Source organism: Typha angustifolia, chromosome 7, assembly GCF_048772165.1.
Source record: "Typha angustifolia cultivar Huaian chromosome 7, ASM4877216v1, whole genome shotgun sequence".
NCBI classification, from domain to species: Eukaryota; Viridiplantae; Streptophyta; class Magnoliopsida; order Poales; family Typhaceae; genus Typha; species Typha angustifolia.
Genome location: NC_133245.1, coordinates 423,606 through 447,307, shown reverse-complemented (window position 1 = coordinate 447,307; position 23,702 = coordinate 423,606). Strand labels below are relative to the sequence as shown.

The window sequence follows — 23,702 nt, the reverse complement described above, 5'->3', positions numbered from 1 at the left end:
ATAGGTGTAGACCTCTTATCTAGTTGTTCGCATAGCAAAAAGGAAAAAAAAAGGCAGCAAACCACTGAAGAAGAATGTTAAGCACTCTATCATTGATAGTAACTACTTTGAACCGACTCATCTCTTTTGCACTGTACAAAGTAAACAAAAGTAAACAAACTAATCATATCTCTTCGTACCCAAGCAAATTAAAATAAAATTCCAAAAACATACCTATGTAAAAATTGAAACAAAAGACACCATTCTAAGGTCCGATTCCCAACAAGTCTACCGGTTTTCTACGACCAAACCCGTACAACACCCCCCAGCGGTTTTATATATAGCCCTTCTCTACTCTCCCATTCCTTTCCAAGGCCCCCAACAGAAGGACTCCAGTCTCCAAGCAAGAGAGAAGCGAATAGATCGAGGAGGAAAGCAAGCAACTCAAAAAGGATAGAAGAAAGAGAGATCAAGAGATATAAAGAGATGGCAGATGATTTCCAGACAGGAATATGCACTAATGGAGGCAACTGGTGGAACCCGGGGAGGACTGCCGCGGGCTTCGACGGCCCGACCGCCGTCTCGTGCTCGATGCCAATCGCCGATATTTCCAGCGGAGGAGCCTATGGATGGTCGACTGCCGGCGAGATGGTTGAAGCCAAGTCGCGATCGTGCGATGAGTCGGCCGGCTCAGCCTCCGGGAGCTCGGTTACCTTCCAAGATTCCACTTTGCAGTTGCCTTCTCATGGCCTCTCAAGTACTCCACCCATGTATTGGACACAAAGCCTACTGTAAGTTTTTTTTTTTTTTTTTTTTTTTGAAAAAAAAAACTATCTTGATATATGTGAGGTGTGTAAGAGATCTAGAAGTGGATTTATATGTTGGAATTGATACGGTGCAGAAGGAGTAGTGGAAAAGCTGAGAACAGCTTCAACTCCATGCTCCAAGAGGATCTAAGCACAAGGTCCTATTTCCGGCATGAAGCCGCGCCGATCGAATCCGATCAAATCCACGTGGGCGGCGGCGGCGGCGGCGAAGAATCCGGTATTAACTCATTCAAGGATATGAACCAGAATTTCATATTAGACCAACATCACCTGAACTCCGGAGGCGATGAGCCACCGCAGCCTGACTGCGGCGTTACTAATTATCACCTCTCTCCGGTGGTCTCCTACGGGTGCCCGTCGACGATGCTACAAAGCCTATTCGAGCCCGATACAAGACCTCAGCAGTCAATCTACCAGGCCCAGATGCCGGAGTTCCGCGGTAGCCCCGGCGAGATCTTCCAACCGTCATGGGCTAAATTCCCTCAATTGTTGAAGTCGTCGCCGTTTAAGCAACAGCTAGGTCAAGGTCATGATCAGATGCAGTTCACCAACAACACTCCCTTTTGGAATGCATCCGGCGGCGCCACCAACGAACTAAAGTCGGGCTTCTATCCTTTGTCGCCGCCGCAGATCGTCTCGCAGACGTTTGCCGCGAAACCTGGCTGCAGTAACCTGATCGTAAAGGTATTCTTCAGTTCTTTTATTTAATTTTATTTTATCCCCGTGATATTTTTAGGGTTTATTGAGTTCACCATAGATTATATATGTTCCTTTCAATTATCCAGTCGAATACGGAAGGAGATCATGACAAGCAAAGCAGCAGCGAGCCTGCATACAAGAAGACTAGAATCGAGACTCCATCACCATTACCCACCTTTAAAGTACTACACGCGATCTTTGTTAGATTTGATCGATCTTGTTCCTGATCTTTAGGCATCCTTGATAGCTTTTAAGTTTTACAATTTTGTAGGTGAGGAAAGAGAAGTTAGGGGACAGAATCACTGCACTGCAGCAGCTGGTTGCGCCTTTTGGAAAGGTACCATCTCTAAGTCTCTCTATATATGATACAACTGTTGCTTAACATCTTGCCTTCCTTCAAGTATTCTTGAGAGCTATAAGCATTATGCAACTCACTTTACAACTGAATTCGCTTTCCAACTTTACTCATAGACTGATACGGCATCGGTTCTCCATGAGGCCATTGGGTACATTAAGTTCCTTCACGATCAAGTTGGTGTAAGTATATATCTCCACTACTTATGCTGCCTTGACTTAAGTTGAAGCTTAGATCACCAACTACCAGTCTCCAATCGTGGTATAATTAACACTCGGCGTTATATTCTATATCAGGTTTTAAGCACACCATACTTGAAAAATGGACACCCCATGCAGCACCAACAAGTACTAATCTCTATGACTCTTTTAACTTACTTGGTCTTGTTTTAGATTAGTGGCAAGTTTTAATTAATAACATGCATCGTTGCATTGATTGCCAATGCAGGGCTCGGAGAAGTCCAAGGACGGTGGTGAGGGGTCGAGGCAGGATCTGCGAAGCCGAGGGCTATGCCTGGTTCCTATCGCGAGCACTTATCCGGTGGCGAGCGAGACGACGGCGGATTTCTGGCACCCTACCTTTGGCGGAACCTTCAGGTAGAGGAGTTAGGGTTTTGTGGAACAATGAACTTAAAGCAAGGTAGGGGATGATAGAGATTAGGAGGAAAGGACAGACAATAACATGAATTCTTAGGAAATTTTAGTAGTAGTTTGGGGAGAAAAGAAAAGGCAGAAAGGTCCAGCAAAGGAGAGAGGAAAAAAAAAAACAAAAACAAAAAGAGAGAGAGAGAGAGAAGGTGAGCCTTCAAAGTTAGGCTGAGTTGGGACAGCTACAAGGAGAATGATATGAGGCTGGCCATGGAGCATACAACTTTGGAAGGAATAATAATCGTAGTATTGTATTCGGAGGTGGGTTAAGAGAATGGGAACAGGTGCTAAATTTGGCAGAAGATTAGGGATTAGTTTAGGGCGGGGGAATGGGGACTAGTTGTTGTAGTTGCTGAATTTAGCAGAAGGGAATGGGGAAAGGTGTAAGAGGAAAAGAATGGTGGGTCTTGTTCCTGTTTGATGTGTGTTGTGTAAGGGCTGGCACCACCACCTCTTCTTTCTTTCTTTTGTTTTTGTGTTTTTTTTTTCCAAATACCATAATAACAAGGAATAATTGAAGTCAGGATAGCAGCAAGTGTGTGGTCTTTTTGTTTGGGGGATCTTGCTTTTTAATTTGTTTATGTGTTCTGTAGATGGTAGTGGAAGTCAGAGGGTGACCCACTTGAAGACCATCTTTATCTCTCTCTCTCTCTCTCTCTCTCTCTCTCTCTCATCTCGCTCTTGTAGTTTCTTAATTATATAAGAAGCGAAGGGAGGGGAAATGCACTCATGCTTTCAACAGGACCATCACATTCCATTGAACTGATAGGAAGAAAATCTTATAATAGACACTTACACATTGAATTTTAGTTAAATAAGTCTGAGGATAACGAACTCAACTAGCTCTTTTTTAAGTTATATTTAGAATAAACTTAGCAGAAGCCATCTCATAGACAGTGCAATCCGAAAGTCATCATGGCTAGATATTCAACCATCTCTCTCTTCCTCTCTTTTTTTTTCCTTTTCTGAAAAAGAACAGCAAACACAATCATTTTGTTCTAGGGATCTGTAGCACTAACAAGTGGATAGATGAAACCTTGAGGATCCATATAAATTTCAGGAGTAAATACCTAATCATTATCACATTACCTTGTAAATGTCCACTGCCTGGATCTGCTACTCCAAACAATCGTGGACAAAGATATAAGTACATTCCTTTGGTCTTACCTGCACTCATTGAAGGGCTGTGGGTGCAGGGCATATGGATTTGTCTGCATACCACAGAGAATTGACTTTTTTCTGGTACTGCATAGTGTGAAACTTTATCATATGTTGGGATTTATCTAAATATGTTGGGCTTTTTCAAATTTCAAGAATGTTCTGGCCTTGGTTAAAGTTTCTAAAGACCACAGAAGCCCATAATATTTAGGCCCATTTACGCCTGATAAACAAAGTGAGGCCCAAAAAGCGAGCCGACCCTTGCTCAATCGTTTCCTCATGGGCCAAAGCTAGGCCCGATATGGGTCCCATCCAAAGAGCCTATCAATGCAAGCAACAAAAGCTTCCACTCCTGAAAGCAAATTCCACAGAGACGAAACCTTACTGTAAGGTTGTCCATTTTTTTTTTTAAAGAAAGCTGGCTGGCATATTAATTTATTAATTTTCAAGAGTTACATCAATAGAGCTTAGTATATATAAAGTGAAAATAGAGCAACGACTATTTGACACAAGTCTCGTACTTGACCTATAAACAAGACAACATTTTAAAACAAAGCATCAAGCTTGAAGCACAATAGAAAATTAAAATGAAAAACAGTGGAAAGAAATTGGTTGAACCAATCGTTCGAAAGGTGGAGGTGGAAGGGCGACGTGGTCAAATCTAACGATGGGAGCAATGAGGAGCAAAGGAGCGACCTCAGTTCCGGTGAAGGTGGGAAGATCTCGAAGAAGAGCGGCAATGAGGAAAGAAACAACGGTAGCAGCTTTGAGAGGGTTTCTTGTGACGATGAGGAGCAATTTTGGGAAGTAGTGGCAGTGGGCACGGTGAGGGGCGACTAAGAGGGAAAGACACCTAGGGGAAAAAGGGAGAAGGAAGAAAAAAAAAGGGAATAGAAAAATAAGAGTTCTCTTCTACAGTGAGGGAAGACCTTCGCCAAACACTAGCAAAGCTAGGGCTGGTGCAAGGGAAAAACTGGTTTTATTCATGTGGAATATGGATGCACGCTTGAGATAGGGACGAATTTTAGCAAGTCTGGAATATACTACAAAGTCAAGCATCTTAAATATTGAGGAGTAATATAACAATAACGTAAGAACAAACTTTATATATCAACCTACGTATTTAAGGCAACATAAATATCAAACCTCACTGGTTCCAGAATATAACGAAGCCCCACAATTACTACACAATTACCACGACACACCACGAAATGGCAGAACAAGGAGACCGTACCAGAGGTAGGTAGAAATATAAAAGACTTTGTAATGAAAAGTAGGTCAGGCAGATCCCTTGAGCTTTTTCGCAATGGAAGCAAAGTATTTGCCCTGATGGAAGGCTTGCTCCAGTTCAAGCTCAGTTGGCAATCTTGAACCATCACCAGCAAAAGTACCAGCACCATAAGGACTGCCTCCCTTCACTTTATCCATTTCGAACATCCCAGCTCCAAAAGTGTAACCAATGGGCACAAAGATTATTCCGTGATGAGCCAATTGAGTAATGGCTGTCAACCTAAAGAAAGTATACTGGCGATCAGTTATTTTTTAAGATCATAATAGGTCAGCTAACTACACACGACCTGCAAGCTGAGAATATTGAAATCCTCATTATCAATTAGTCCTCATTGAAAACAATTTTAAAATTGTCCAAACTCTCAAGTTGAGGTTTCCATTGTCAACCAATAAGGGCAAGGGCGGAGGACGGAAATCACAGAAGAGAAGTAGCTCAGCACAATGAGAAACTTGGTTTTTAGATAAGATATTAATATTCATCCAGTGCTCGAAAAAGAATCTAGTTTTACTCTATAGAGTGATTATCATGTGAATATATATGAGTTATCTGTAAGTTTATAACATTGTTCAACTGAAAGAAAGTTCAGCAATTTCATATGAAAACTTATGTAATTAAATGCAAAAATAACTTACGGGGTAGTCTCTTGTCCACCGCCTTGTGAACCAGTGCTATAGAAAATTCCAGCAGGCTTGCCAGCAAGCTGCTGGGTTCTCCAGAGGCCACCAGTTGCATCAAGAAATGCTTTGAATTGCGCAGCCATCATACCAAACCTAGTTGGAAACCCAAACAGGAACCCATCAGCCTCAGCAAGTTCATTTGGTGTGATAACGGGTGTCTCACTCTTAGGAGGTGCACTCATCTTTGCAAGAACTTCATCTGGGAGTGTTTCAGGTACCTGCTAAACCAAAGTTGAGATTTCAGTAAAAGGAGATGCTCAAAAGCTATGCACTTCATTGAACTTCAGAAGGGCTAATGCACAATCAAGTTCCAAATCTTTCTAAAACAAAAAAAAGGAAAACAGATGGAAGAGGAAACCAATATGATAATTTTCATTCCATTTTATGCAGTACCAGGGCAGCAAGACAGTTAAGAACCTTCAGTCACTAGCAGGATATAGAGCTGCAATCACTTCTTAATAATCTACACCTGAAGCACAATAATCTTACAACTCAGCACCCTTTTCTGTTATCTGGCATTATGAAGTCAAACAGATTCCGATGCAAGTCCTCCAGTAGGTAGAACTAAGCTCTTCGTAGAAAATTAATCAATCACCACACAAGCAGTACTAAATGCGATTATCAAGTGTGAATGAGAATAGGAATAAAAGCACATCTTCAGCATTCAGATGCAATGCTCATTTCCTATCAGAAGAATACAGTTTATATAATGATCTCTATATGTTAGAGAAGTTTCTTCTTCTTGGAAAGGCATAGCAATTGGTGCTAAAATGCCCATCAGCATATGAAATCCTGAAATGGCATTAATATAATATCACCAGAGATGACAAGGTCAAACCTGCCACAGTTTAGCTTCGACTCCTTCAACAGATAAGGCACCTTTCTTTATCTCTTCTGCTAATTTCTCAACATGTCCATACATAGAGTAGTACCTGTAGAAGCATTAGTAATTGGTACATATTATTCCAATGGAGAAATCTTTCAGTAACAAATAAGGATGAGTACATTGCAAGGAAAACAATAAACCCTTTTAACACAACATCATGATGACTGATTTTCTTGCTTCCAGATTATCTCCATGACTTGAGTAATATGTGCGGCATGAGTGGACATAATATATAATAGACAAGATAGTGACATCAAACAATGAATAATATGAAGAAAATCAGATACACAAAATAGGAAATTTCCTTTTAAGAGTGAAGCTGATCAGTCAATTCATTTTAAACTTGGTATAAGAAAAGCAAAGTAAAGTGAAAGATCCAATTCAGGTTTAAAGTTAATTAACATTTTCGATCAGCATCAGAGTAAACATTGTCAAAAAGAAAGATAGGATGCTGCATCTTGGCTTAACTGCAAGAGATGGTAAAAGATATGTGGTTAAATTTAAGGGGCATACTCAAAGAACAAAGGCATGCAAATTTTGCTAGTCAATTGAAGAAAGAGAAGAAGTGAAGATGCTTATATTAGAGCAAAGTTGCACATGCTCTCCTTTCTACAAATGACCTGCACTAAACTAATAGAAGAAAGAAGAGGAAAAGCCCATCAACTATATTTGTTAGAAAGTTTACATTCCTAAAAGATATAATTCTTATGGTCGATTAGTTAATAAAAATGATATTGCATCAACGGGTGTGCAATGTTTGTTTATAATGAGAACATATGGAAAAACAAACTCGGTGTTTTAAATCATCCAACTACGAAACAGAAATGATTGAAAAGGCTTTGAAATATCAATACTGGAAAACAGAAGGATATTCATAGGGATAATATGACGCTAGAAAGAGATAGGAGATTTCTGGTAGGAGATCAACATCATTTAAAAAATGACATGCATGAGCAATATCAACTAATGACATGCACGAGCAATCTCAACTCCTCTAATGGAAGCCGAATGCAGAGCGGACAACAAAGAAAGGCCCTACCACTAAGTCATAGACCATCCAGAAGATCAATTAGTAAGAAGCATAAACCTACCATTCTGATGGAGACCTTGACACCTTGTGCTTCAGTACCCAACATATCTAAACAACTAAATCAAATAAAGTTAAAAGTTAAAAAAAAAGAAGATTCGGACTTCATCTTTTCTTCCCTTTGTCGAATTCTTTATTGATTAGTTCGCAGTAGTGGGGTTCTCCAAGCACAATGTGCTGGAATTAGAATAAAAATTTGAAAATTTCAAAGCAAATTATAGTTTCCATCTCTTAAAAAGCATCAGAAAATTACACATGCAAGTCAAAATAATAACTTGAAGGAAAAGAGCATCCCAATAATTTGTAATTTCCTTTAAAATTAACTGCGGAATGACTTCGAAAATACCTCTATGAAAACTCAGAGAAAATCAGGTACCCATGGATTAATCCGAACAACAAAGGTAGACATCGATCGACATACCCTAGACACAACCAATTGCACTAATCCAGATATCAATTCGTTAAATCAACACTTAAGCAGCGTAAATAAGTTATTTACACCATGAAGCATCACGCGGAAAGGCCCAGGGAAGTTGAGAGAGATCAGAAGAGAGAGAGATTTAAGAGATGGGTATTGGGAATTGCTTACACAATATAGAGTTTGGTCGCCATTAATGAAGATTTTGGAGCTTCGATCGCTCGCTCGGGGTCGAAAAATCAGAGAGAGAGAGAGAGAGTAGAAAAGAAGCTGTGTCTGTTTTTCTTTTTCTTTTTCCGTTACCTTTTCGAGGGAACGGAAAGGGTTGGTGCGATTTATAATAGGGAGGTCTGGTTTGACCTTCGTAACTAGTTTAGTTTCAGAAAGGCTTCTAGAAGCTTCATTATTCCCTAAAACCTAATTATCATGGTTAATTAATTCGAAATTAGTGCGTGGATTTCTTTCTTGATGTTGATGCCAACCATCATCAGCTATGTCTCACATCATAGATGCATCACCCTTACCTACCATTGCTTGCTCTGAAAAGATCGTCTCATATTCAGGAAGGAGGAATTGAATTCATATTAGTTTAATTTATCATATAAACTTTAAAGAATCACATTCAAGTATCTCAGTCGCAATAGGAGTCAATTATAGTCCATTTGTCAGAAGAAATAAAAAGAAAAACAAATCTTATATGACTGGATCGAAGAAAAAATATTCCACGATTTTAAGACAGCAAGACGACCACGGTTTAGGACCAAAGATTGACTCGGTCCAACCAGCTCATAATGAGCCCCACTTAGCTTGTCATCAGGCTTGAACACTAAGCAACACCACCGTACTATGATTCACCTCACTTGATCTCCTTAGAGTTGTTAGATTTGTTTGCCTAATATTTCATTAAATGAGTCTTAACGCTTGTTTGTACACCAATTCAATTATGAACATCTTTGTATTGTTTATCACGGTGATGTGATGTTAAGAATAGTACGTGGTCCCTTGAAAGATATATGCAGATATACAGCCTAGCAGGCCTTCATGTGTCAGCAAGAGATAAAGTTTTAGGCTCACAAAACAGACGATAATAATAATAATAATAATAAAAATAATGATCGAGTACAAGTAATATTTATAAAATATAAAGTATAAATTACAAATTTAGAAGGCATGTCATTTGGTAATTAATATTGCATATGAATGGTAAAAGAACATCCTTTTAAGCTTAAGTATATATATATAAAAGCAGGGAAATTTTTTGGTCAAATATGTTTTCCATTAAGTTTATTACTCATGTACTATGGATATGATTGCATACCCACCAATTCCATCTGGATCAAGTAAATTGATCTCTAGGGCAATTTCTTTTTGCTGTATAGGGGATGTTGGTTCGCAATTCTTTGCATCTTTTGCTAAATATAAAGTTAAGGATGTCTCCCTTTGCTATCATATGCAATTGTTCTTGCGTGTTTGATAATGCACCCTATTCTAGTGGGAATTTAAAAAAAAAAAAAGCTTGGATCACAACACTCGAAGGCTTCTCTGACTCTTTGTTCGGCTTTTAGGAGCATCAATCATGAATTGGGGTTTTATCCAGGCCGTGGGCCTCTAATTGGGCTCTAGCCTTGATTGTATCATTCAATATTTCATTATAGTGCGAAAACCAGGGCCAGGCACGATATAATCGAGATTCATATTCTTCCACTTAATTATTCGAAAATGTTGGGTAAGAAAAAGAAAATTGAATTCCAAATGGAACCCAAGACCTTCGAGATATACTGAATTATAGGGATGGTCAACTTTTCCACTCGCAGCCAGTTTTGACAAAATGAGCTGTAGACAATGTCAAACAGCGAATCGTTGACATATACAAATAAAAAGTTATTAGTTATGTGATAGAGAAATGGTGTTAGGAACTTCCGATTTAAGAGACATGCAAAGCACTTCATGATATATTCCAATCCATCTCCAATCCATGCATCTTTCAATATGAGGAAACTAGCCATCATAACTCCATTCTTTGTAACTCTTCTCTTCACTCTCCTCAGTCATGAATCGCTAGCAATAAGGGACACTATAACCCCAACCCAACCCCTCCCCGACGGCGAAATCCTGGTCTCCGCCGGCGGAACCTTCTCCTTGGGCTTCTTCAGCCCCTCTACCTCCACTCGCCGCTACGTCGGGATATGGTATCACAACATATCAATACAAACCATCGTCTGGGTCGCCAATCGCCAAAACCCAATCATCGGCCACAATGGCGTACTCCGGCTCACCGCCAACGGGACTCTCCTCATCAACGACAACAATAGCTCGGATATCACGCTCTGGTCATCGATGCCAACAAGTCTAACCAATCCAAGAGCCACGCTACTAGAGACAGCCAATTTTGTAGTGCAAGAAGCCACTGCAGGTGGTGGTGACCAGAATAGCTTTGCATGGCAAAGCTTCGACTACCCCACCGACACGTTACTACCGGGCATGAAGCTAGGGTGGAATCTAACAAGCAACTTAAATCGCAACCTCACTTGTTGGAAGAGTGATGTTGATCCATCTATAGGTGACTACACCATCACCATGGACATCCAAGGTGACCCACAAATTTCCTTGCTCAGTGACTCGGGCCAGAAGTGGCGGTCCGGTACATGGAACGGGATTGAGTTCAGTGGAATCCCTGAGATGACGAATTATACTGGCTTCACCTTCACGTTCATCAACAACAAAGATGCGGTTTATTACTCCTATGATCTGCCCAACAAATCATTTTTAACAAGGCTAGTCGTCAACACCACCGGCAAAGTGCAGCGCTACGTGTGGATCGACAGCTATGGCTCATGGAGCTTGTTTTGGAATGCTCCGCAAGGGTCATGCCAGGGATACTCTACATGCGGGCCTTACGGTGTCTGCAACCCGAATGCGTCACCGATTTGTAGTTGTTTGCACGGTTTCGAGCCTAAGTCGCCGGCAGACTGGGCGTTGAGGGACGCATCGAGTGGGTGTGTGAGGAAGACGGCGTTGGATTGCCGGAACGGGACCGACTTGTTCATGAAGGTGAGCAATGTGCAGCTTCCCGACACGTCAAACGCGACGGTCGACATGGATGTCGGGTTGGAGGAGTGCAGAAATCGGTGTTTGATGAATTGCTCGTGCACGGCGTACGCGAATGCTGATGTGCGCGGCGGGGGGAGCGGCTGCATCATTTGGGTCGATCAGCTGGTTAATCTTGAACTCTTTGTGGATGCTGGGCAGGATCTCTATGTTAGGTTAGCAGCAGCTGATTTTGGTACGTCCTTAATTACTACTGTTCCATTGGAGATCATTAATAAGCACGCATGCGTTTAATCTCATGCAGGATTATCATGTGTTTAAGTGCATTAATTACCGAATCTTACTTCGATCTTTTGAAAGGGTGATTAGGAGTATGAAAGTGTAATGATTGCATTACTGAATAAGATAGTTTTGATTGACCTGACTGAACGGAACGAAAAGGGATAAACGGTTCTTAATTTTGCTAGTCAACTGTGAACGTCATGCCGTTTTGTAAACAGATCATACTGGCCGGAATTGTTGAGCAAACCATGCCTTAATTTGTCTTGCATTCTAATCTGCTGCTACTAGTGGTTCTAATAGCATCCAACGAAGGATAAAAAAAGAAGGAAATCGTACAAGTTAGAAAAAATAGCCTTTGGAATAGAATAACTCCATAGCACTTTCTATTAAATTGCATATTTAATTCTACTAGTTGGTGATGGTCACAGCAGCAACTTAGTTTCTATTTTGGTGTTCTTGACAGCTTCCTCGTCAACTTCTGAAGAGTCCACCAAGAGAAAATTCAGGGCCATTGCTTCTGCATGCCTGACTTTTGGGCTCCTTCTGTGTGCTATCGTGGCTTGGTTCATTTGGAGGAGGAGAGAAAGAAAACGAGGTACAATGACACTTCTTCATTCTAAAGCAAGCATAGGCTTCCTTGTTCTTCTTGACAAACAGGGTACTTCATTTTCCATTAAAAAAATTAATCAGTATTCAATTTCCTGAAAAACTTGTCAACTCATTTTCTATGCTAGGTATCAGTTTCTTCCATGGCACCCAAGAACATGAAAGTAATAGGGAAAATGAAGATGTAGAGATGCCATTGTTTGATTTTGCTGAATTAGTTGCTGCCACCAACAATTTCTCGCCAGGGAATAAGCTAGGAGAGGGTGGTTTTGGACCTGTTTACAAGGTAATTAAGAATTAAGACTATCATTTGGACAACCATTCTAATCGTAGAGGTATAACCACAACATAAGCTCCTTTTTTTTCTTGGTCTATTTATCTCAATCTTATGCTATAACTGGTAGGGCGAGACTAGTGAGGGCCAAGAAATAGCTGTGAAGAGACTCGCCAAGACTTCATTACAGGGCACTGATGAGTTCAAGAATGAGGTTACATTGATAGCCAAGCTCCAACATAGGAATCTTGTTCAGATTCTTGGTTGTTGCATTCATGGAGAAGAAAGGATGTTAGTATATGAGTACATGCCAAACAATAGCTTAGACTTCTTCCTCTTTGGTTAGTCCTAGCTAATTTCCTTCTACTTTGTTCTCTTTTCTATTAGCACAGGTTTGCTTAAAACTCATACCATGACCAATTTTTTGTCAGACAAGAACAAAAGTTCAATACTGGACTGGGAAATGCGGTATCGGATTATTAACGGCATTGCTCGAGGGCTTCTCTACCTTCACCAAGACTCGAGATTTAGAGTTATTCATAGAGATTTGAAAGCAAGTAATATTCTTTTGGATAGGAATATGAATCCGAAAATTTCAGACTTTGGGATGGCAAGAATTTTTGGAGGAGATGAGACAATGACCAGGACACAAAAAGTAGTCGGAACGTAGTAAGCAATTAAATATCTACCGAACATTTACATCAATGATGTGATTTTCTAAAATTTATGAGCTCAAATGAATCATTGCTGTGCAGTGGATATATGTCACCAGAGTATGCAATGGATGGGATTTTCTCGGTGAAATCAGATGTATTCAGCTTCGGGGTGTTGATATTAGAGATCATAAGTGGGCAAAAGAACAGAGGAGTTTACCTCTCTGAGCCTCATCTCTACCTTCTTGGTAAAGTAAGTAGAAAATTAGTTGCAGAGTTATGTTCGATCCTCCTCTTTATTTCAAATGAAGGGGATTTATATATCAAAACTGTTGCAGGCGTGGAGACTTTGGAATGGAGGCAAAAGCTTGGAGCTCATCGATCCATCAATGGGTTACTCTTTCTCTGTGTCTGAGGTCGTGAGATGCATAAAAGTTGGTCTTTTATGTGTACAAGAATTCCCCCAAGACAGGCCAACAATTTCATCAGCAGTTCTAATGCTGGGCAGTGATGAACCATCAGTGCCCGAGCCCAAGCGACCTGGATTTTTGGCATTAAAAGCATTCTCAGATGAACAAGGATTACATAGTGTAAATGATGTAACGATTTCCATCACAACGGGCAGGTAAATATAAGCCGTTATGTGAGAAAGAATTATTTGTTTAAACATACCAGGAGAGGGTATATGTGAACAGACCAATTTAGCATTCTCTGATAGCTTAAACTTTAATTTGGAGACGTCAGTAGTCTCTTAAGACTATAGTGCAATGTTTTAGTCTCTGTTTTGAAAAGAATGGGAAATAGTACTCTTTCCAATTCACCATTGACACCCGCAGCTTACCCAGAATAAAAAGTATAAACATTTAATTCTTACATCGTGGTAGCTAAAATCAAGACGGAAGAAATTGTTGGACAGGATAATTACTTTTGTTGACGATCTAGTAGTTGAGACACTTAATTTACTATTAAGAATTGGGAGTTCCTATTCTTCCCAAGTGATTACGATTTGTGGCTCACCTGAGCCATAAGTTTTCCCCGACTTTGAAAGTAACATAAAATCTCTTTATGGAGTCAAGTAAAAGATAATAAGTAGAGCTGTGATCGAAAGGTGTTGGGAATCAAGTAGGTGTCAGAATAAGCTTGTTTTATTTATTTCTTTTCAACGCAAAACAAACTTCCGGTTGTGTCATGCATGCCGATTTGAATGACCCTTTGCAAACTCATTCATGCATGCCTCTGGAACAGCGACTGGCTCTATCCATCTTTCAATCTCCTTCAAATCATTATTAAACAGTGATCATCCAATAATTTGTGGGTCTATGCCACCAAACCAAGCCCTACCTAATTAACCATGCATCACTCTTATCAGAATATCTTGGGTCATGCAGTCCAAGAATTGGTACTTCACTTTTCGTATCTGGCCCATTTACACCTATGAATGATCTAACAATTAATTGCACTACTTGAACTGTTTGAATTAAATTACAACTTTTCCGTGTGCCAGTCAATTACAATTTGGTAAGTAGTCTGTTTATAATAAATTGCTGCAGATCGAATTTCAACCTTGAACTTTTGGGTGTAATGTGTCAGCATGAAACAGTAGCACAAAACTACTAGAAAGTTGCTAAAGTTTTAGTACTCTGAGAGATGAAACTTTGGCCAATCCTTGTAGCCCTTGTCCTATTGCCTCTCTTCTCCTTCTCCACTGCAAGAGACACAATCACAGTAGGCAACCCTCTCGCCGATGGCGAAACCTTAATATCCTCCGGACAGAGCTTCAAGTTAGGCTTCTTCAGTCCTCATAACTCCAAGAACCGGTACGTCGGAGTATGGTACAACCAGATCAGTGTCCAGACGGTAGTCTGGGTCGCCAATCGCCAGAGTCCGATCGCCGACTCCAACGGAACCTTATCAATCGCCGCCAATGGCAGCCTGGTCATAACCACTCAGAATTCCAGCATCATCTGGTCCACAGAAGCCACAGGCTTGACAAAACCAATAGCAAAGCTCTTAGATACAGGAAACTTTGTGGTGCAAGAAACCGCCGCCGGTGGAATCGCATGGCAGAGCTTCGACTATCCGACCGACACGCTGCTCCCCGGCATGAAATTCGGGGCGAACCTAACGACGGGTCTCAACCGCCGACTGACGGCGTGGAAGAGCGAATCCGACCCGGCCCCGAGCGAGTATTACGCCGCCATGGACGTCCGCGGCGATCCGGAGATATTCTTATGGGCCGGCACGGAGAAGATATGGCGGACCGGGCCATGGGATGGCCTCCAATTCAGCGGCATACCGGAGACTACTAGCTATCAAGGCTTTGAATTTAGCTTTGTAAACAACGAGGAGGAGATAGTCTACAGCTTCCATATATTGAACCGGTCCATCATATCAAGGCTAGTGGTTAACCACTCTGGTGTCTTCCAACGCTCACTCTGGCTCGAAGCCGCCGGCATCTGGAATATTTTCTGGTATGCGCCGAAGGATCCGTGCGACGACGTATCGCCGTGCGGCCGATACGGCGTCTGCGACCCGAACAATTCTCCGATCTGCAACTGTATGCAGGGGTTTACGCCGAAGTCGCCTCAGAATTGGGAGCTCAGGGATGCATCCGACGGGTGCGTGAGGAGGACGAATTTAGACTGTGTTAACGGGACCGACGGGTTCGCGACGGTGAGCCACGCGAAGCTGCCGGACACGACGAGTTGCTTCTTGAACTTGAGCATGAGCTTGGATCAGTGCAGGGTCATGTGTTTGATGAATTGCTCCTGCACGGCTTATGCCAGTGCTAATGTTAGCGGTGGTGGGAGTGGAATTGGGTGCGTGATGTGGGTGACGGAGCTCACCGACGTCCGGGTGTACGTCGAAGCCGGGCAGGACCTCTACGTACGGCTGGCCAAGGCCGATCTAGGTATGTACTGTTTATGTATTACTATTACCTTAATGAATAAAATTTCATGGTAGGAGATCGATTACAAGAAATAATTTCTTCGATAATTCTGTGTTAGTGCACTGGAATAGTAGCTCTATAATTCTATTGCCCATGCACTTTGATTAATTTGGAAGGACCAGAAGGTAGTCATGGGTTTTAGAATACCTACCTCATCGTCTTCAACGACGATTTTTAGTTCATTGACGCAGGCTTGGTTGAATTTCTGGGAGAATCTGATGTTGACTGGCCGACTACTTTTAACGTTGTGATGCCAATAATATCGATATATAGATAAAATATTAGTGGTTCCCAGAATAAACCCAACTTGTGACCGGTAGCCTAAATAAATTTATGCTTGATCATGAATCGACAATCATAAATAATTCTAAGGACATAACACAAACTCAATATGATGACGATAAGGATAAATAAAGTTAGGAGCTAGCTAGTGTGAAAGGGAAATATGGAATGGGTCCCATGATTTGAGAATTGACACCTGTGCTCTCTGTACATGAAAGTGAGATTTTAGATTTTAGCTATATAATTAATCACTTCGATAGCTAAGGCGCGAATGAATTAAATGTAAACAGATTAATTAATCTAAGATGTTCACATTTTGTGTAGTTATATGATGGATCTAATCTTCAGGGTTAATTTTGTTGCAAGCAGTAATGGTTGCTTTTGTTTACAGCTTCAACAACAAGCTCATCTCACAACAAGAGTAATCATGCAGCTATTGCAATTATAATAAGCCTCTCTTTCTTGGCTCTCCTATTAGCATGTGCTGGTTGTTACCTCTGCAGAAAGAAGAAAGTTAGGAGAGCAGGTAAAATATCAATTCCAACAGCTGTTCATATATAGCTTTAAATGTTTGAAAGATAATAGATTTAGTCATGCTTTTCGTGATTGTAATTGTATATATTAATCTTGTCATTCCCAAGTAGGTCCAGGTATGACGACGACCTCTTCCTTCCATAATGACCAGTTAAATGAAGAAAGCACGCACGAACATGATCTGGAGATGCCATTGTTTGATCTGGGTATAATGGCAACTGCCACTGAGGGCTTCTCTGCTGCAAATAAACTCGGAGAAGGTGGCTTTGGTCCCGTTTATAAGGTGATTGCTTCCATTTTTCCATGTTAATTAACTTCACAACTTAAACTATGTCAGGTTAATTTTACATATTTGATGTCAGAATTCGTCGTCATTATTAGACACTATGTCTAAAAAATGCTTGATGTTTTAATTATTAGGGTATACTTGCGGATGGACAAGAAATAGCTGTGAAAAGGCTAGCTAAGACTTCAATACAAGGTCTTGATGAGTTCAAGAATGAGGTCATACTCATAGCTAAATTACAACATAGGAATCTTGTCAGGCTACTTGGCTGCTGTATTCAGGGGGAGGAAAGGATGCTTGTATATGAGTACATGGCAAACAAAAGCTTGGATGTTTTTCTCTTTGGTTCGTCCTTTGCACTCAGAATTCAAATTATATATTTCTAATTAGACACGTATATAATTGTATGTATGATAATTGGATTAATACTCGGTGAATCTTAACAGATAAAAGCAAAAGCGCATTATTGAATTGGCAAACCCGCTATCGTATAATAGAAGGAATTGCTCGAGGGCTTCTTTATCTCCATCAAGACTCAAGATTCCGAATAATTCATCGTGACATGAAGGCAAGTAATATTCTTCTCGATCAAGAAATGAATCCCAAAATTTCAGACTTTGGCATGGCAAGAATATTTGGCGGTGACGAAGCTGAAGTAAATACAAGAAGAATAGTTGGCACATAGTAAGTATGGTGATATATGAATATTTTTTCGTACTAAAAGAATCATAGTAATTACTTTCTTGTTTGTGGTTTGCAGTGGATATATGGCACCTGAGTATGCAATGGATGGAGTTTTCTCAGTAAAATCTGATGTGTTCAGCTTTGGAGTTTTAGTGTTAGAAATTATCAGTGGAAGAAAGAATAGAGGAGTGTATGTGCAGTCCTCCCACCTAAATCTCCTGACACATGTAAGTATAGATTAAATACATATTTGACTCCATCCATAAATTAAATATTTTTTTTTTCTAAAAATTCTAGTTCTTCATATTCATATACTCATTATAAATGTAATGCAGTACCAAATAATTTATTCGCGGTATTCTTTTTCTTCAGACATGGAGCTTATGGAATGAGGAGAAGAGTTTGCAACTAGTGGATGAAGCGCTGGACTACTCGTTTCCATCGAACGAAGTAGTAAAATGTATTAGAATTGGTCTGCTATGTGTCCAAGAGCGCCCAGAAGACCGTCCTTTGATGTCTTCAGTAGTTTTGATGCTAGGAAGTAATGGTGCTTCACTGCCAAATCCGAAGCAGCCCGGTTTTGCAGCGAGAAGAACTCCATTTGAGACGGAGTCGTCATCAAGCAAGCAAGATTCTATCATGTTAAACAATATGACTGTCACCGTTATCGAAGGCCGATAGGAGAAAAAAAAAAATCACGTCAAATTGTCGCTCAATCTTCATAAGGAAATGTTTGTTGTAGAGTTTAATTGTTTTCTTTTTTTCTTTCTTTCTTTTTCTCTATACATATTTTTGGTGATCAGAGTGTGCACAATTTGTTTAAGGTTAAAGAAAAAAAGGGTGATATTTTTCTAGTTTCTAATAGAGTGTTAATCTTTGGTAGGCGTCGGCAGACTTTAGTCTAAGTTTTGGCCCAAACCGGGCCTGGCCCGACGGATGATAAACTATAGCCATCAGGATTGTTATTGTTATCCAAACTTTAGCCATCTAACTGGACATCATCACAGATTCACAATAGCTTCTTTCCTTCTCTTCCTCATGGCAACTATCTTTTGCCCTCCCTCCATTGGCGGTGACATCCTAGTGCCGACCCGACCACTCGCCGACGGTGGACTTTCAGACAATCGTGTGGGTCGCGAACCGTCGGAATCCGAATCGTCGGCCCAACTGCAGACTTGTCTATCACTGCCGACGGAGCTCTCGTCATCTCCGACGAGCATTCGAAGATCATCTGGTCCTCCTGTTCGCTCGAGCCTTAAGAACGCCGTAGCACAAATCATGAAGAGTGGAAATCTTGTTGTAAGAGAGGTTAGCTACTGATAATAGCAACGGCTTCGGCGCCCCAGATTCTCGGTCGAGAACGACGTCGGAGAGGGAGGATTTGGCCCAGTTTATAAGGTTAGTTAATTAATTCAGATCGGCTAAAACAACGTGCATTAATTCCGAGTCCTAATATTACGTACTTTGTCTAAGTAAGTACAGGGTCAGTGATGGGGATGAAGTACTCGCAAAGACATCGATGCAAGGCCTCGATGAGTTCAAGAATGAGGTGATGCTTATCGCGAATCAGCTTCACCACAGGAACCTCGTCCGCCTTCTGGGCTGCTGCATCCAAAGAGATGTTGGGTGCCTTCTTAGCTCTTTGGTCAGTTGCGGTTCCTTAATTACATCTTCTATCTTCTCATTGTTAATTAACAAATTTAGCGGTATGTTACAAAGTTCTAATCCGATTTTCACCTTATTGGGGCAGATTTTCAGGGAATTATAGGCCTAATATAAAGTAGGCTTAAATAAGTGGGCCGTTCTCTTTAATATGGGTATGAATTGGGCCGGACCTGGTTAGCAAATCCATTGAAACTGCTTACTTGCCTTTCTCTTTTGCAATGAGAGGTCCCTTTGCGATTCGGATTCTTCAACGAGCATGCAACTTTCAACCACTGCAACTAGTGTTAATTATATTCTAGCTTATTGATCTTGTTAGTCTTAGTCTTGCTTTTTAAAAATACAGATTGACCTTTGGATAAGTTATGTAATTATGCTTTGTTTGATTGAAGTGTCTATAATAAGAGAATTTTTTTTTTTTTTTTTTTGAGAGAGAGAGAGAGAGAGAGAGAGAGAGAGAGAGAGAGAGAGAGAGAGAGAGAGAGAGAGAGAGAGAGAGAGAAGAAGTTGGAGCAATTAATTGTGACAAAAAAATAAATGTAAATTTTTTATGCTTGATGTGCAATCCTATGTTAAATTAGATTACTTCAATAACATGTTAGGAACTGGGTCTTCGAGCGCAAGGATCGATGATCAAGTTTGGCTTCTTTCGGATCTAGAGTCAAGCTTATTTTGTGGTAGAGTCTAATGCGAGTTTTAACGAGCGGCTTAGTAATAATAACAATAATAATGATGATGATGATAATAATAAATGAGTCCAATCTAAGTCGACTTCGCAATCAGACTACGATACTCGGATTTGATTCAAGTTTGGATTAGATCGGGTAGATAGATAGAGATAGATAGATAGATACTAATTTAATCCAACCGTCTCGAAAATAATAGTTTAATTAAAGTTAAAGTGTTAAACACTACCGATAAGAATAGCCTTCTTCCTATAATATCGCCTTCTTCCTCTCGCTCTTCTCCACTCTTCTCTCTTTCTCTGCCACCGAAGAGTTTTGATGCGTTTGTTGGGGACTACGCACTGTGATCCAAGCGTAGGGTAAGAAAAGAACAAAAAGGAGGTATCTTTCTACCTAAAAAGAGTCAAAAGAAGGCATAAATAGGCAAGAAAACTTGGCGCACGGGAAGGTACTAGATTGGCGATTTGGCTTCTCTGTGGGATTCTAGGAGGAAGAGGATCAAAGCCATTTGCGATTTTTGATTCCCTTGTATGGTTAAGAGAAAGGAGAAGAATTAGAAGACACTAGTAGCAGGACGAAGACCTGCTACTTTCCATCCCCCTTTTCCTTGGATGGAAGAAAAAGGAAGAGAGGAGAAGGAAAAGATGATGGAAGAGTGCTATGTCTTTCCTAAGGTGAGATACTCATGTCTCTACTTAATCAGATTGAGAAAAACCCAACCAATATTTTGGAAATCTTAGTGGGATCCGAAAGTTGGGATCTTTTGGGCTTCGCAATTGTTTTTCTAACATAAATTGATTGGTGCTATGACTTTAATATTTCTCTTTCGTTTCCTTTTTCTTTCCAATCAAATACTCTTATTTTGAGAGATTGATTAAAGGAAGAAAAACCAATCTCAGTTTATTCCTCCATCAGTCGAATCTGCCCTTTAGCTACAGTGAAGTTTCTCTTTGCAATTAATCTTTTCCCTCTCATATTATGCATTGGATTCAAATAGCCTGTAGCGGCTAGTAAATTCATGTCCATGTTGTGGTACAATGTTACGGATAGATTCCTAGCTATATCCCATAATTCAGTACTACAGTTAACACCCTAGGCACACTTGAAAGAGTTTAGACTTTAGAGGGATAATTTCAAGTAATGTGTATTTAGATATTTTAGATCCACTGCGTTTATACTTCTGTAGATGCTACAACATTACGCATTTGATGTTCCGCAAACCCTCTTATGCAGCAGGATACATTTGTTACAAAGCCTAGAAAGAAATATCCACTTACATCATGGATGGCTGTGTTGGCATTGGTAATGATTGTCGGCATGTATATATGTTCACTATGTTTGAAGCAAAAAGAAATCATTGGCAATCCCAACATAATGAAGGTGCGGATGGGAGAGAAATCTTGTCATGATCCTGGCGTTCCACAGTCTGAGATTCCTTATGTGCATTTTCCGGAACCCACTACTTATAATAGGTAATCAGGATAACTTGGCAAAAATTTATTCATCTTTTAAGCTTCATTCATTCATGTTTTAAGCTTCTTGTGTACTTATTTTTGATTTATTTGATAGGAAAGAATGTGCATGCAACCCAGTTCGACTCTTTGCTATATTATCAATGCAGAGGTCTGGAAGTGGGTGGTTCGAGACTCTACTGAATAGTCATGTTAACATTAGCTCCAACGGTGAGATCTTCTCTGTTAAAGAAAGGCGTAGTAATATTTCGTCAATCAAAAAGACATTGGATGAAGTCTACAACCTGGACTGGTACAGTAGTGCTTCTAAAAATGAATGTACAGCTGCCATTGGCTTAAAATGGATGTTGAATCAGGTAAATTTTTAAATTTTTTATCCTTTTCTTATTTGTACCTGATCTATGAGAAGTTCTTGAGCTTTATTTCTGTTCTTTTTTTTTATTAAGGACTACGTAAACAGCATATCTGAACTCTTATATCAGCTGTTCATAAGTTAGAATGACAGACATCTGAGACTGGTTACGCATGTTTTCTTGTTTCCGGAGATAACTAGTAATGTGACATACAAACTTTTATTTGCTAAATCATATCCATATTCTTGGCTCGCAAAGGCCTGCAAAGTGGTTGGTGATTTTGGTGAGTTGCGACTCAGATATGGAGGCCTTCTCAATCCTTATTTCAGGTGGAGCCATATGAATATTTACAACTGTCAGTGGCCATTGTAATACTTCATGCTGAATGATAATTTTATAGAAACTCAGAGTGCATATATTGACAGAGAACAAACTACCATGTGTACCACTTTATTGGAATCTGAATTTCACCAGGAGATGGAAAAAGGTTGCTAGATTGCTGTATGTGTTCTGCAAATTCACACACCTTTTTTGTCTATACGAAGTTTGATTTTCCACTACTTGAGGCCTGCTCATATAGTGCCCAGTATGTTGTTGCCAGTATATGCTTCTTAGCTTGAGTATAGCTTGGTTGAACTTCCTAAAAATCTTTCAGTGACATGGCAACTGCAGGGTCTCATGCAGCATCACAAAGAGATAGTTGAATACTTCAATAGAAGGGGAGTATCTGCAATATTCCTCTTTAGAAGAAATCTGCTCCGCCGGTTGGTCTCCGTACTTGCAAATTTTCATGATCGAAATGCCAAGCAACTAAATGGAACCCATAAAGCTCATGTGCATTCAAAAGATGAGGTTGTTCTTTTTAATCTCAGTCCTATATACCTTGTCTCATTTAGACATGATTGATTACTTAGGGGCATGTAAGCTGAATATCCATCACAAGGTTGTGATTTTGTACATGTGTTGATTACTTGCAGGCTAATGTCCTTGCTCGATATAAGCCAACAATAAATACAACTTTCTTGATTTCAGAACTAAAGCATGTAGATGAATGGAGTACCGATGCTCTTGAGAATTTCAAGAGCACTCGTCATATTGTTTTCTACTATGAGGATCTTGTCAACAATCATGAAGTAAGCATGCAACAATATCTTCAATTGGTGTTGTTGACCCATTTCAACTCTGGCCAGCTTAAACTATATCATCTTTTTTTTGCTGCAGAAGCTGATGGATGTTCTGGATTTCCTAAGATTACCAAAACATAAGCTCTCCAGCCATCATGTGAAGATCCACACGAAACCATTGTCAGATCAGATTGAAAACTGGAATGTTGTTTATAAAACTCTGAATGGAACAGAGTATGAGAAATTCTTGCATGCTGACTACCAAATGTAACACAGTTTTGTTAGTTGCTGTAAATAACATTATATCGAATTTTCTTTTTTCTAATTTTTTTTTTCCACACAAGCCAATGTTTAGCTTTCATCAATCTTAGATCCTAATAGGTTCTTCAAAAGGTCTCTATCTTTTGGTTTTCCTTTTCTTTTTCTATCCACTTTGTAAACATTCTTTCTTATCTGGTTAGTGCAAATTTTATGCAGATGAGATATAATTGTGGCTATAGTGACTTAAGAACTGTCTTGTGTTTTTTTCCCTGAAAGAAGTAAACTTTTGTGGAACATGCTACAAATCAACATTACGTTTATTGAAGAGGAAGCAACTAGTTTGGTCTATGTGATTCTGTTGCCATTGTTATATGGATTCAGATTTAGTGTACTACTGCATTTTTAGCTTACACAGTTACGGATATCTTTTAAGATTGCTTGCAATTACTAGCGGCTAGATAAATTTTCCCAAATACTTGCCAAACTATGAAGTGACCTTGATCTATTAATTATCTTGTCAG

General features: G+C 40.0%; 4 protein-coding genes across 13 annotated transcripts; 3 read left to right on the top strand and 1 right to left on the bottom strand.

Moving 5' to 3' along the window:
• Positions 1-336: 336 nt before the first annotated feature.
• Positions 337-3,035, top strand: LOC140764014 (transcription factor bHLH112-like). The gene is made up of 7 exons (XM_073102428.1): positions 337-770; positions 881-1,490; positions 1,592-1,687; positions 1,777-1,842; positions 1,977-2,042; positions 2,157-2,207; positions 2,308-3,035. The coding sequence occupies exons 1-7, from the start codon at positions 466-468 to the stop codon at positions 2,458-2,460; spliced, it is 1,347 nt and encodes a 448-aa protein (XP_072958529.1). The 5' UTR covers positions 337-465; the 3' UTR covers positions 2,461-3,035.
• A 1,710-nt stretch (positions 3,036-4,745) lies between these two features.
• LOC140763893 (NAD(P)H dehydrogenase (quinone) FQR1) lies at positions 4,746-8,350 on the bottom strand. 4 transcript variants are annotated; one of them, XM_073102265.1, is made up of 4 exons: positions 8,196-8,350; positions 6,472-6,565; positions 5,589-5,854; positions 4,746-5,175 (listed from the first exon to the last, which is right to left on the bottom strand). In XM_073102265.1, the coding sequence occupies exons 1-4, from the start codon at positions 8,216-8,218 to the stop codon at positions 4,944-4,946; spliced, it is 615 nt and encodes a 204-aa protein (XP_072958366.1). In that variant the 5' UTR covers positions 8,219-8,350; the 3' UTR covers positions 4,746-4,943. The 4 variants fall into 4 exon arrangements, with proteins under 4 accessions (XP_072958366.1, XP_072958368.1, XP_072958369.1 ...); XM_073102267.1 differs by having other exon boundaries at positions 5,589-5,851; XM_073102268.1 differs by lacking the exon at positions 8,196-8,350 and adding an exon at positions 7,953-8,127.
• Positions 8,351-10,011: 1,661 nt separating this feature from the next.
• On the top strand, positions 10,012-18,372 carry LOC140763958 (receptor-like serine/threonine-protein kinase SD1-8). Of its 2 annotated transcripts, none has more exons than XM_073102351.1 (7): positions 10,012-11,307; positions 11,818-11,949; positions 12,089-12,246; positions 12,365-12,575; positions 12,666-12,903; positions 12,990-13,140; positions 13,226-13,668. In XM_073102351.1, the coding sequence occupies exons 1-7, from the start codon at positions 10,014-10,016 to the stop codon at positions 13,514-13,516; spliced, it is 2,475 nt and encodes an 824-aa protein (XP_072958452.1). In that variant the 5' UTR covers positions 10,012-10,013; the 3' UTR covers positions 13,517-13,668. The 2 variants fall into 2 exon arrangements, with proteins under 2 accessions (XP_072958452.1, XP_072958451.1); XM_073102350.1 differs by lacking the exons at positions 10,012-11,307; positions 11,818-11,949; positions 12,089-12,246; ... (2 more) ...; positions 12,990-13,140; positions 13,226-13,668 and adding exons at positions 14,315-15,798; positions 16,511-16,645; positions 16,764-16,936; ... (2 more) ...; positions 17,700-17,850; positions 17,996-18,372.
• Positions 18,373-18,629: 257 nt separating this feature from the next.
• Positions 18,630-23,395, top strand: LOC140763959 (uncharacterized). 6 transcript variants are annotated; one of them, XM_073102355.1, is made up of 7 exons: positions 18,630-19,021; positions 19,106-19,268; positions 21,208-21,443; positions 21,541-21,799; positions 22,469-22,648; positions 22,774-22,929; positions 23,018-23,395. In XM_073102355.1, exons 2-7 carry the CDS (start codon positions 19,143-19,145, stop codon positions 23,189-23,191), a joined length of 1,131 nt encoding a protein of 376 aa, XP_072958456.1. In that variant the 5' UTR covers positions 18,630-19,021; positions 19,106-19,142; the 3' UTR covers positions 23,192-23,395. The 6 variants fall into 6 exon arrangements, with proteins under 6 accessions (XP_072958456.1, XP_072958453.1, XP_072958454.1 ...); XM_073102352.1 differs by having other exon boundaries at positions 21,205-21,443; XM_073102353.1 differs by having other exon boundaries at positions 19,101-19,268; positions 21,205-21,443.
• The last annotated feature ends 307 nt before the right edge of the window (positions 23,396-23,702 follow it).

Coding starts and splice junctions, on each gene's coding strand:
- LOC140763958 (XM_073102350.1), top strand. CDS start 14,535: ATGAAACTTTGGCCAATCCTTGTAGCCCTTGTCCTATTGCCTCTCTTC. Junction 17,624..17,699: donor AGAAGAATAGTTGGCACATA/GTAAGTATGGTG, acceptor TGTGGTTTGCAG/TGGATATATGGCACCTGAGT. Junction 17,851..17,995: donor ACCTAAATCTCCTGACACAT/GTAAGTATAGAT, acceptor CTTTTTCTTCAG/ACATGGAGCTTATGGAATGA.
- LOC140763893 (XM_073102265.1), bottom strand. CDS start 8,218: ATGGCGACCAAACTCTATATTGT. Junction 6,566..8,195: donor GCGACCAAACTCTATATTGT/GTAAGCAATTCC, acceptor ATGCTTCTACAG/GTACTACTCTATGTATGGAC. Junction 5,176..5,588: donor GGTGGACAAGAGACTACCCC/GTAAGTTATTTT, acceptor TACTTTCTTTAG/GTTGACAGCCATTACTCAAT.
- LOC140763959 (XM_073102352.1), top strand. CDS start 19,143: ATGCAAGGCCTCGATGAGTTCAAGAATGAGGTGATGCTTATCGCGAAT. Junction 21,444..21,540: donor GAACCCACTACTTATAATAG/GTAATCAGGATA, acceptor TTTATTTGATAG/GAAAGAATGTGCATGCAACC. Junction 21,800..22,468: donor TAAAATGGATGTTGAATCAG/GTAAATTTTTAA, acceptor TGGCAACTGCAG/GGTCTCATGCAGCATCACAA.
- LOC140764014 (XM_073102428.1), top strand. CDS start 466: ATGGCAGATGATTTCCAGACAGGAATATGCACTAATGGAGGCAACTGG. Junction 1,843..1,976: donor TGGTTGCGCCTTTTGGAAAG/GTACCATCTCTA, acceptor CTTTACTCATAG/ACTGATACGGCATCGGTTCT. Junction 2,043..2,156: donor TCCTTCACGATCAAGTTGGT/GTAAGTATATAT, acceptor ATTCTATATCAG/GTTTTAAGCACACCATACTT.